Source organism: Amyelois transitella, chromosome 13 (assembly GCF_032362555.1).
Source record: "Amyelois transitella isolate CPQ chromosome 13, ilAmyTran1.1, whole genome shotgun sequence".
In the NCBI taxonomy this organism is placed as follows: Eukaryota; Metazoa; Arthropoda; class Insecta; order Lepidoptera; family Pyralidae; genus Amyelois; species Amyelois transitella.
Window position 1 is genome coordinate 8,355,384 of NC_083516.1, and position 13,362 is coordinate 8,368,745.

The 13,362-nt window shown below is 34.5% G+C and overlaps 1 protein-coding gene across 1 annotated transcript in view; it reads left to right on the plus strand.

Moving 5' to 3' along the window:
* Nucleotides 1–13,362, plus strand: part of LOC106129252 (POU domain, class 6, transcription factor 2) — a 131,558-nt gene that overhangs the window by 103,987 nt on the left and 14,209 nt on the right. The window contains exons 6-7 of the mRNA XM_060947462.1: nt 208–703; nt 11,268–11,455. Coding sequence (XP_060803445.1) covers nt 208–703; nt 11,268–11,455 — 684 coding nt within the window. The remainder of the gene's footprint in view (nt 1–207; nt 704–11,267; nt 11,456–13,362) is intronic.

The window sequence follows — 13,362 nt, forward strand, 5'->3', positions numbered from 1 at the left end:
ATAGCAGGCTAGGTGCCTACTATTATAGATTTTGTATACTTGTCGATAAAATTTAGTATCAATGTCTTTAACATAATTACAATTATCGAGAGAAAACGTATAAAAAACTTTTTTCGATCGAAAGCCGATTAATAATTCAAAACTGACATGGAAGAATACTTATTTTTAAACTGACACGATATTCATTAGGTTTTTTTTCTCATACAGGAATAGCAACACAGACGATCCTAACGATACCAGTAAACCACGTCAACTCCAACGACCAGATGGTGAACCTGGCCCTGAACAACGGCCAAGTGGTATCCACCTCCCTCGCCAACCTGCAAGCGATGGCCCAACCCCACCAACTCCTCAACTCCAACCCCCAACAGTCCGCCAACATTCGGCCCAACATGCTGAACCCGACTTTATCGAACGCATTACTAAACCAGGGTTTGCCAAACTTCTTGTCGAACGGCGCCGCCAATGCGCAGGAGTTGCTTCAAGCTTTACAGCAACAGCAACAGCCTCAAGGGAACCACAATCTTCTGCAGACCGTACAGCAGAACAATATGCCACAGCAAATGCAGGGGAGAAGGTCGTCTTCGCCAAGACCCGAGAGGCATTATAAGGAGAGGGAGAATTACGAGAGATTCGCGGGAGGTTCGAGAGAAAGGAACGATAGGGATAACTCTGGAGCTGTGCCGATGAATAATATTAACAGGTTAGTCTTTTGATTATTACTTTTATTACTAGTTAAGATTTTTTTTCCCGTGTTCACTTAGTTGGTTTTCAGGGAGACTACAATGTTTAAACCCATTAATTCAATAAGACCACGTTTGTTTTTTCATATATTTGTGGCTTTTTATAATTGTCGATGCGCGATTGAATACTAAGTTGAATTATTTATACAAATGTTTCTAGTTTTATATATTTATCATAACATCACAGTTTATTTTATTCGACCATTTTTTTTATAATTTTCAATACACATCGTAAACAAAATACATACAAACGAAACCTAGGCTTAAACCTAACTTATAAATAGACTATAACATCTAACCCAACAAACCTTCATCACTAATTCACGCACACACCATCGCAAGATGCATGTGTAACACTAATTACACTTATTGTCATGTAATTGCACACAACACTTGTCAATGCACCCACGCTGGTGGCCTTATCAGCCCTGGATAAAGGACCCTAATTGTAATAGCAATAAAGTCGTAATCCATTAAACGTGTAGCCAAAGGCACTTCTGGTAAATGGAAGGTTAGGTAAAGCAAACAGCCGAGCGATTAAAAATTTCATGACGCCAATTATATTAAGCTCGTAGTTTGCTTGGACATTTGCATTTTTAAGATTGATAATTGGTATTTTGTACCTTTTTGTTTTCTCTCACATTCTTACTTCAAGTTCCTCAGGAATATTATTGGATACTACGCTATATAGTTTCGTTGAATTTGGCTTAAATAAAGGTAAATACAAAGATCAAGGCAATATTTTCTTTTTTTCGTTAAAACTCTTTTAAATCTTAAAGGAAGAATAAGTATTTTTGGTTGTTCTCACTTGCGTAGATGTGCTTTATATAAGGGTAGCATATTGTGTTTTTAAATAAGTAAGAGAAGGAAGTTTTGATGTAAGATCTCGGTAATTCCAATCGATCATATATCTAGATCGATTCTGACGTCACACCAATTATTGGATAATTAAGTCATAATTTAAATAACAAATGATCACTTGGCTGTATTAATTTGTAATGATCAACATGATCATAAAACGATCAAGGAAGTGGTGAAGCCAAAGAGAATGGAGTAATTTTGTTTTATATAATTATACATGTGTAGCAGTATAATTATATAAAAAATAATAAAATAATTATGTAATTATTAAAAATGGTTATCCGAAAAAATCGACTTACTTGTAATCTACAACCTTCACACACACACACACTCATTTGTATTTGTTATTAGATAGCCACTATTCCTAGCGGGAAAAACAGAGCGAACAAGCAGTTGGGTTGCTTACTCCGTTTTTCCCAAGACTACGTTAAAAAGAGACAGGTTGCTAGCCCTTCGCTTAACAATACCAAATTTATAAGTCTATTGTCTGGATTGACTTTTACAATCTGCACGACAATAAAATAAGCTAGTACACATTATATTTTTCGTCACTTCTAGACCAACATGAAAATGTACTGAACCCTACTAACACTGAAAGCAAATAACAATATAACGTACATCAAATAAAAGCTAACATATGAAACTAATAGAATGAGAAATGCATTCGTCATACTGCATTATCATTTTTAATTCATTAGCAATAAAAACTAGATGCTATCGCGGGTAATGTCCCCTGATTATTATAGTTTGTTCGTAGTTAGAATACATTTGTCATTCTGTTTAAACAGCTGGTACTTACTAAATCTCCCACAGACGTCTGAATATTTCCATAAACTAGAAAAAAATTCTGTTAATTCTCGCACTTGATGGAATTTCTGAAATTCCATTCCACTCTCCTCTTGGAACATATAGTTTTCGGCTCCATTGTTCAAAAGTTTCGGATAAACATTTAATATACTTACAATTTCCGAAATTCAAAACCCAAAAATTAAAATAATATATAGTTTTGTTCTAAAGTTAGTAAAGACATTATTATTATTAAATATTATGTAAATGACACGAACCTTTGATATAATTACTTAAATAGTATTCACTCGTATACAATTTTCTGGTGTTGACAGCGCGGAAAATGATAACAAAAAGTAATGTAGCATGTGACGTCACTTCCTTAGCAGTCACATTTTTACGCGACTAATAAAATACGAGTAATGTTATATATTTATTTACAATCTTATTGAGATTTAATATAAATCCGGTACTTATTTCTTGTTAAATATTGATATTTAAGAGTAAAGAAGATTTCTGTAAGTGTGTCATATGTATGAAAATAAAACGGCTGTTAAAAAAAATATATATTTCTTAGACTAAAACTTTACATAAATGTTAACTTTATAAACGGTATCGTGGTACGGCCAAGGCAGTGGTTTCAAAGAAGCCGACTAGACAAATCAAACATTAGCGGAATCTAGACTACAAGTGAGGTGTAACTCACACGTGCAGGTTTCACGAAAACAAGTATCTATACTAATATTATAAAGCTGAAGAGTTTGTTTTGTTTGTTTGTTTGTTTGTTTGTTTAAACGCGCTAATCTCAGAAACTACTGAACCGATTTGAATAATTCTTTCACTGTTTCACTGTTGATAGTCTATTTATCGAGGAAGGCTATAGGCTACATTTATCCCGGATTTCCTACGGGAAACGTCAACAATGTAGGTGAAAGTTGAATGAGTTGGCCATCTGCGAGCTTTCCACGCGAACGCTGCGCAAACCAACAAAGATATAGTAAAACAATGTACTAAAGATGTGAAGTACTCATTTTTTGCCACAAAAAAGTCCGCGAGAGCATATATCTATCTCTTAAGGTTTACTTACAATAAACACTTTTGTGTTCAATTTTTATGATTATTTTTTCATTATAAACATAGGTTATTTTGAAACCAATTTTCTTTAATTCAGTATTAATTCTTATCCAAATAAATATGTTTATTACTTTCGGCTTTTCATGTAGACTAAAATTGCCATTTACAGTATATAAATCAGACGAATAGGTTTTGAGATATAGTCGTTATAAGCGATTTGCAGCGAAACATTTAATACGGCGAACCAGCGTTCTTTCTAATACGCGTGACCGCCTGACCGAGAAATAAATATGATGCCCAAAATAACTATTCCACGCGGACGAAGTCGCGGGCACAGCTAGTTTACTTATATACTACCAATGACAATTGCTTTGCCCAATATTTTGGACAAGATTAGAACTTCCGTTGCTAAACTTTTAACAAAATGATAAATATCCTGTTAATTTCAGTTCGCGTGGGAACTCCGATAAATCTTGTCTTAGAGCGCCCCCAAAACCACACCTGTATGGCAAATTTAAGTCTCTAGACCCCGCGGTTGGGATTGTGCGTTGATATGTCAGTCTTTCAGCCAGTTAGTCTTTTCTTTTATAATTGGTTTATTCTCGATTTCTATCCATCAATAGAAAATGCTCCTCGGACCAGCATCACCACCTTGTGTTTAAGCATAAACGTAAATTTTTCATTCATATAATCACATCAGTCTAGGAATCCTGAAAGGCCACGTTTATTAGTTAGGTTTAATGATAGCATTCAGATTCAAATAGTGGCAGATTGCTAGCCCATCGCCTGAAAGAAGAATCCCTAGAAATAACCTATCCCTTAGTCGCCGTTTACGACACCTATGGGAAAGAGATAGAGTGGTCCTATTTTTTTCATATTGGTGTCGGGAACCACACGGCAATAAAGCATAATACATATTGCTTAATAGGTAGTGCAATCAGGTCTGTGCGTGCAGTACCTACATGTGAAAAGTATGACTCTATTTTTACAATGACTGCCTGTTTGGCGCAGTTGTCGGATTCATAGCTAGGTCATAATGGAAAAATAACATTTTCTGGTTGGTCTGGGTCTGACATGTTTATCTATAAAGTATTTATTAAAATATGGTATCTTTTATCTAGTATCCCATAATAGTGTGTCCCATTCTTTGTGATCTATTTTTCTAATTTAAAAAATAAATTATAAATAATGCCAAAACTAGAGCGTCTGAGTCGGCATCAGCAAAACGGCTTTGATACAGTAATGTAAAGCAATTACGCATTATGACTGCTTACCATTATCTCGCTTGTGTGTGTTTGTTCAAAGTTGATATTCTTGTTTTTAATCAACGCAAATTGTTTTATATACTTTTGCTAATGTATATTGTACAAGTATATATTAAGTTAGGAGATATCCTGGCACAAATCAGTAAAAGATTACCTGACGAGCTATCATGAAGAGAGCTATGAATGTGAATGAAACGAAAGAAGCATGCAAGTGTAATATGTGATGTTATCGTAGGGAAGGCCTACTGTTTCTTAAATTGTGATAGAAACACTTTCGGTATTCTTCGCACAATAAGTAAACTAATAAGAAGACATTTTTATTAATTTAGCTCACTGAACAAAACATAGCTTCTCAGTAATAATTTTAAAACCAAGAGTTTTATGGGTAAACCCCTACATGGCAACACCAGCCCTTGTGAAGGATTTGTCTATGCCAAATATCATCAAAATTTTAGTTTATGAATTTAAAAGTAACGATCAACAAATCCTTTCTCTATATAGTATAAGTATGTAAGTATGGGCATGGAATGCAAGAAAATTATATTAATCTTAAATTAAGTGCTATTTAAAAGAGTCATATAAATACAGATTACCAAATAATTTGACGGCCTCTGTGGCTCAGCGGTAGTACGCTTGTCTGTGACACCGGAGGTCCCGGGTTCGAATCCCGGTCAAGGCATATGAGAAAAGAACTTTTTCTGATTGTCCTGGGTCTTGGATGTTTATCTATATAAGTATTTATTATAAAATATAGTATCGTTGAGTTAGTATCTCGTAACACAAGTTTCGAACTTACTTCGAGGCTAACTCAATCAGTGTAATTTGTCCCATATATATATATATATTTGTCCCATATATATTTATATATATATTAAATAATAGTCCATAAATGTCATTTGTACGATGCGAATCTAGGCCGTTTTCCTAAGTATACAACACCAGTTTGAGACAGGAAAACTAAATCCACATAATCGTAACCTTATTCAGTACACACTAATGTAGAGATAGTCGGTTAAATCGCCCATATAATTAGATGAACCATTGATAGAAAATCTTGTAGATGTTGGATGTAATTTCAATATATTTTTATTAAGAGTCACGAGATTACATAAAAATATGACACATTTTCATCCTAAGTTTTCATAAGAACTTATAAGACTTGAAGGCTGCGTTGCCTTAATGATGAAATTGAAATTCAGATATATTTTACAGGCCAACCAATTTCCTCAAAGACGTTCCAACTTAAAAAAGACTTTATTTCGATTGATTTTTACAAACTGCGCGGGAAGAGAAAACAGCTGGCATACTTTTTTTACTTTTTTCTGCACTTGCAGCATGATTAATGATGGAATTGATATTTGAATAGTAACAGGTTGCTAGCCCATCGCCTACAAAAGAAATCCCAAGTTTATAGGCCTATCTACCTACTCAGTCGCCATTTACGACATCCATGGGAATAATGGAAGTGATTATTTTCTAATGTGCCGGAAACCACTTGAATATTCAAAGTAGTCAAGGATTGCTACAGATCGCCTAAAAGATTGATTGCAAGTTGTTGAGCCTTTTGCTCGTTTGACTTAACAATTTACAAGGGACGCGCCTAGTATATACTTGGTATTTTTTCTTTATTACAAGCCAGCACGATAACATCAAGATTTATTTGAAGTCTACAAACTAAGTGTGCCACGTTGCCTCGAGCATTAAGTATTCGAACGTGTATAATTACCTTTTGCGCCCGTGACGCGTCTAATCCTCGCAGTAATAGTGATAAATAGATACGAGGTATCGCCTTAGAATATATCTGCTATCTTGACTCTTGATGCATAAATTAACGAGTTATATTAACGGTTTATACTGTGCAATTGTGGTATTGTAACAACCATTCATAGAGCGTGTTGTGTTTTTTAAGGAGCTGGTTAAATACTAAAGAAGGTTGTGATACAATGGTTATATGACTATTACATACATACATACAGTCACGTCTATATCCCTTGCGGGATAGGCAGAGCCAACAGTCTTGAAAAGCCCACGTTCAGCTGTTTGACTTAATAATAGAATTGAGATTTAAATAGTTATATGACTGTTGAAAAAAGAATACTAGGTTACATACATTACAGAAAAAAAAAACCGTAATTCACACACAATTTTTAAGTTTAATATTTTAATAAGAGCAGAATATAAACATATTTGATAGTTAATTACAACAATTTTAATAGCAAATCTCCAAAACAAAGAACCTCGATTAATTTTAATTCGAGATCTAAACTTGTGATGTCGGCTGTACTTCACGCAATAATGAGAAAACAGAAGTGAACCGTCGTACACTCATTGTTGCACTCAATATACAGCCAAAAATTAATACATACATACATACATACATATAATCACGTCTATATCCCTTGCGGGGTAGACAGAGCCAACAGTCCTGAGCGGACTGATAGGCCACGTTCAGCTATTTGGCTTTAAGATAGAATTGAGATTCGAATAGTGACAAGTTGCTAGCCTATCGCCTAAAAAAAGAATCTCAAGTTTGTAAGCCTATCCCTTAGTCGCCTTTTACGACATCCATGGGAAAGAGATGGAGTGGTCCTATTCTTTTTTGAATTGGTGCCGGGAACCACACGGCACAAAATTAATTTATTGATAAAATAATTTACTTCTCATGATATTAAATAAATTAGTAAAATGTAGTTCTATTATAAAGCTGACCCTGTTTACTTGTAAGATAAGAAGAGATTAATAATAATAATTAATGCCTTCTTATTCTTACACTTTTAAGAGAACAACATTTCAAATTTCAACTTCTACGATCAACAGTTTTGGCTGTGCGATGTATTCAACAGACATAATCTCTCAGTAACAGTTAAACATAATTATAAGCTTTCACGCAAAAACTACTGAACCGATTACGATGAAATTTAGTATGTGGGCAGCTGAAGACCCAGAATAACACATAGGCTACTTTTTATCCCAGAGTTCCAGCGGGATTGATAAGGTTTCTATGCGGACGAAGTCGCGGGCGGCCTCTAGTTATATACACACTAAGCTAACCTTCTAGTCCTTCCTTATTTTAGACACATCTATTATGTGCGTATGTGTGCGTACATCAAAGACATTAACTTAATGCGACCTTATAATTACTGTTCTTTGGCATTAATTCTCGCGTCCATTATTTAGTTCATACCTCATTTCTGACCTTCAATCTAGATAAATATTGTATATCATTGTGTCTATTATTGTTACATTAAAATTGTAAATCGTGAAATTATGAGGTAAAGCCAAATGGAAGATAGTGATCTAACTGATTACTAAAATTACCCGACTGCGGTAAGTAAGGGGTACGAACTAACGGTTGTGTTCTTTATGTGACGAGTTAATTTCGTTCATTCATTCATATTATCACGACTATACCCCTCGCGGGGTAGGCAGAGCCAACAGTCTTGAAAGACTGATAGGCCACGTTCAGCTGTTAGGCTTTATGATAGAACTGAGATTCAAATAGTGAATGATTGCTTGCCCATCGCCTAATAGAAGCGTCCTTAGTTTATAAGCCTGTCCCTTAGTCGCCTTTTACGATATCCATGGGAAAGAGATGGGGTGGTTCTATTCTTTTTTTTGTGGTTTTATTGGTGCCGGGAACCACACGACACTTTTATTGTATATTACGTAAAGAGGAGATTTTTTTTTTAAATAAGGTCATTTGCAACGATAAAAATACTAAGGTTCGTTTTTGTACTTTGAATAAATTGTATTCGTTATACACGTCATCTTGCTTATCGTCATCCCCTTGACCTTGGTTCAGTCATCTCTAGAAATGAACCTTTATGATAACGAACTAGTAGTCAAGGCAAGGAGTGACTTCCATCTGACCTTGTATCAGATAACAAATGAACCCAGCAAAGACGGTGGTTCCACATTTAAATTTCCAGTTCATGCCTCTAATTACAAGCCGCCATCCTTTTCCTAAAAGAAATGTCCCCTATTTCTTTTTTTTTATAAAAATGTCGCTGTTATTAAGTTATTGTATGCATTAATTAATATCATAAGGGCAACTCTTTGAGGGGCCCTAATTGATCTCCTTTTTATGGAACCAGCCAAACTATAGCCTGTCAAGCCACCTTGGATATTCTTTTACGACGTTGTCTTAAGTTTATTAAAAACCAATTATTGACTTCAATAAAAGAAGCCTTATTTATTTTAATCATACCTCTGGGCGTATCATATTACCTACATCATTCGTAATAATTTATTATACATAAGAATTTTATGTGCATTCAATTATTATGTTAAACGTCTCAGGCTTAAATTATGCCTGAAAGTTAAGTTTAATAAATCCTTGAGCGTATACAAAAGTACAATTATGTTGACATTTAAATTTTATTAGTACTATAAAAATTATAACTAATAATACATTAATATTTACGTTCTAATAATTATAACCTAAGTACTAGGTTGAAATAAATTTAAAGTTCGTTACAAATATCAGATAAAAATATGAATTTAACTTGTAATAAACATACATGCATATAATCACGTCTATATAACTTGCGGGGTAGACAGAGCCACATTCAGCTCTATTGCTTAATGACGGAACTTATTTTCAAAATAGTGACACGTTGGTCAAAAAGTAATAATAAACTCTATATTAAACTTTGTTTGTGTGCCCATTAATGAAACCTGAGCTTCTAAGAGTTTATTAAAAAATCTCGTTTTTTTTACGTTTCCGATGGAATTTTCATTAAAATATAAACTATTTATGAACTCGGATTACTAACTGTATTCGTACAAAATTTAAAAAAAAAATTGGCGAAGCAGTCATTAAAATTTATAAATTTCTTTCAAATTAATTACAAAACTTTCCTTTTTACAACTTCTATAAATACTATCCAACAAAATTAAAAACCATTTTCTTTGTCAACAAATTAGTCGAAAAAGTTACAAGCACTTACGTCGGCGAACATACCTGTTGATAAATTATAGGAACAATTAATTTTATGCGTGTGTGTGCGTACCCATTGTACGGTCTCATGAATGTGTGCGTGTCACAGCTCATACACTAAATTACTGTGTGTTTTAATGCCGCCTGCTTATTACTGCATAACTTAAATCAACATGCAAATTAGTCGCTGCAATAATTATTGGCGTGATATGAGTAACAACATTTTCAAGTGATATTTTATTGTTTGGTAATATAATACGATATCAAATTATACATGATAGATGTTATTATTAGTTTGTAACAATAATTTGTAAAACAAATATATGAAATGAAGTGAATTACATTTCTTTACACAATTTCATACATAGAAATTAGTTTATGATTAATTAAACTCGCTTTTTTATTGGACCTAAATTATAATTTTATAAAATTAATTTAAATAAGAATGATAGTTAAATACATAATAATATCTATGAATTTATTTTTCTCAAATAAATTTACTCACTTCACTTATTTTGTAGGAGGAAGGAGCACTTCCTATATCATCCTACATAGGTACTTTTGATTTCTTTTACTAACCGCCTTTTTAATAAACATTGCAAATTTTGCACTATGCGACACTATCAAACTTTGTAAACGTCGCAGCATCTCTTACCGTGTAACGTGTAATAAAACCGTGTGTGTGTGTGTGTGTGTGTGTGTGCGTTTGTTGCAGCGGATGAGGCCCTAATTAGCTGCAATTACAGCTAATGCCTCGGCGCAGTAAATGAAGCGCGCACCTCATTTGTTTGAACCACTTGTAGGCAACACGTACCATTTCCCGGCTATGATGCTAAGGAGATTTTAAATGCTCGATTAGGGTTTACTTAGTAGTAATATCACTTGATACGTGTATATTATATTATAGTTATATCACTTTATTCGTGTGTTATCATCTAATCCTAACTGCTGCGGTAATACTTGCCTAGTGTAAGGGAGAGCTTTCTTTTTCACCTTAATCAATTCTGGCATTTATCCTGGTCTTTGCCTACCTAAAGAACAATAATGGATTTAGTTTATGTCCACGATTCCTCTCTTTTTTTTACACCAAAACAACACAACAAAAAATACTTACTTTACAAAAAACATACGAAAAACAGAATCAGGCCACCAATTCTCTTTGCTTTATTCTAAACATAAAAATAAATAATGTAGGAACATCCAAACTAACTAAAACTAGATCTAAAACATATTCACTAGGTTTTTCCTTCAATTTTTTTTTTTAAGATGGAATTGAGATTAAAATAGTGACAGGTTGCTAGCCCATCGCCTAAAAGAAGAACCCCGAGTTTATAAGCCTACCCCTTATTTATAATCTCAAGTACAGATATTATCTTCATACATACATACACAAACTCACGCCTCTTTCCCGGAGGGGTAGGCAGAGACTACCTCTTTCCACTTGCCACGATCTCTGCATATTCCTTCCATTCCTTCGTTTCATCCACATTCATAACTCTCTTCATGCAAGCTCGGCGGTTTCGGGTACTTTTGTACCGAAACCGCCGCAATCGAAAATACCTCTTATCTTCATATTATTAAATCTTTAATTTCTACCAGGCTGGCGTCTTCTAACGGCGAGATCACCATCACGACTTCCCACGGCAACGCGAACGCCGGCCCGGCCAGCAGCGCCGGCAGCGCCAGCTCGGGCCCCATGGCATCACCTCACCCACCCATCAAGATGTCGCCAGGCTCTGTCAAGTCGCCATCGCAAGACGACGCCGATTTACTCGCTGATTCGCCAAGTAAGTCACGGCTTTTGATTTAACACCATTATGGTGTTTAATATAGTTGCTCCTTTGGGTGTGTTCCATAGATTGTCTACGAACTGTGTTAAGGAAGGGAAACTTATAGTAATTTTGAATGATGATTGCTAAACGGACTGTATTCTGACCAAGCTTGAATCATAAGTAAACAATCAGTGGCTGAATACGCAGGTTTCTTCACTACGTTTTCACTCTTAATTCATTGTAAGATAGATATTCGAATAGTTTTCTCAGTATCAGGAATTATGATTTGATGTGTTGAATTATCAAAATACATTGATCTCTTTCACTCCCTATTTATAGTAGACTGCCACCAAATTCAAATTTAAGGCAAGATGTCTAATTTTCCTGCTGGCTTTTAAAGAGTAGGTTTTTATTTATTAAGGTAAACCAACAATGACTTATTATATTTCATTCACAAAAACAATGCCATCTCTGTTCTAATATTACCCTTATCTTAGTTTTGAAATAATGTTACCCTTTCGTACTCATGCGCATAATAAAAATGTACGTGCTATTACTGGCTTTTTGTCAAAATTGAAATCCGATTGCGGAAACCTAGTTATTGCGCTAAGCTTTTTGTCAAATGACTTAAAATATAACACTGGAGCGTGTATAAAAAAAAATTAACAATCATAACAATCAGAATATTTGAGTAAACAAAAACATAAATACTTTCGTAACAGTTTTTAGCTGCTGTAAAACAAACTGAAAGCGAAAAACAGAACTGCCCCCAACTCCCGACTGTCTCTTACGCCGCGTCGCGCTAACACTTTAACTCTATTTTATATTCCCTGTTTTCCTTTAAATTCCCTAACTAAAATATATTTAACGGTGACAAATTAACCTCGTTCGCTATTGTACAACAACAAAAGCAAAACTAACGGCCAACTTAAGCGCTATTTTCGAGTCGACACTAACTCGATTCTACTTATCCATAAAAGTTGTTCTAAGCATGGATGCGATCCATTAGACTGGAACGAAGTCTAACAGTGTCCTAGGCTACCTAATGCTATAAAGAGTAGGATGTGCTGTTGGGAAGTTGAAAGTGCGTTCGGGAACAAACTCTAAAGTTTATTACGCTAAAGTAGGCTTGCGGTCGGGCATTCGTCGTAGGTGAGCCGCACTTTGTCTATCTTGTCAGCGAACTGTAATTGGTTTTGTTTGACTTCTGCTAGTGTTGTAATGTTTTGTTTATTGAATTTAATTTTTATTTATTGAACATTAAAGCTACAAAAGATGAACTTAATCTTCTATCGTGTCGTTGGCTACAAACTAACTACTTATGCCAATACTGAAAAAAAGCAAACGACACCGTTGCTGAACTTTTTTCCTAAGCATACGAGCTACTTCAATTATAGGTTTGGGAAATCGATTCAGTAACGATTTATATGGTTTAGAAGTAGTATTAATTAAGATACCTTTAGGTGTCATTGGCAAGTGTCCGATGGTGTTCAATAGGATAATTTTAACCCTCATAATAATTATACAAAGTCCATGGCAACGACAAAAATATATTACAAAGTATCAATGAAACATTAACATTAAAATAAACAAAGACAAATATAGATTTATCTTGACGATCCAATACAAAAATACCGGTATCTAGCCAAATGTGACGTTAAGCTATTTTAATCGTCCCATTTCCAACATTTAAGCCAGTCTGGAATTTAAAAGTTGGCCTACTTTTAATGCTTCATATTTATAATCTCCTTCGATGTAATAGGTTCGGCACAATAATAGAAACTCGTATGAATATTTAACAATATGTGTTCCCGTCAATTGTAGCTGGTTCAACTGTTGTGAACATCGGAAGTTGGTGTCTGTTCGACTCAATTTGCATTTCACTGTACATGTAGAGTGTCAGCGCAAAAATTTAATGTTAG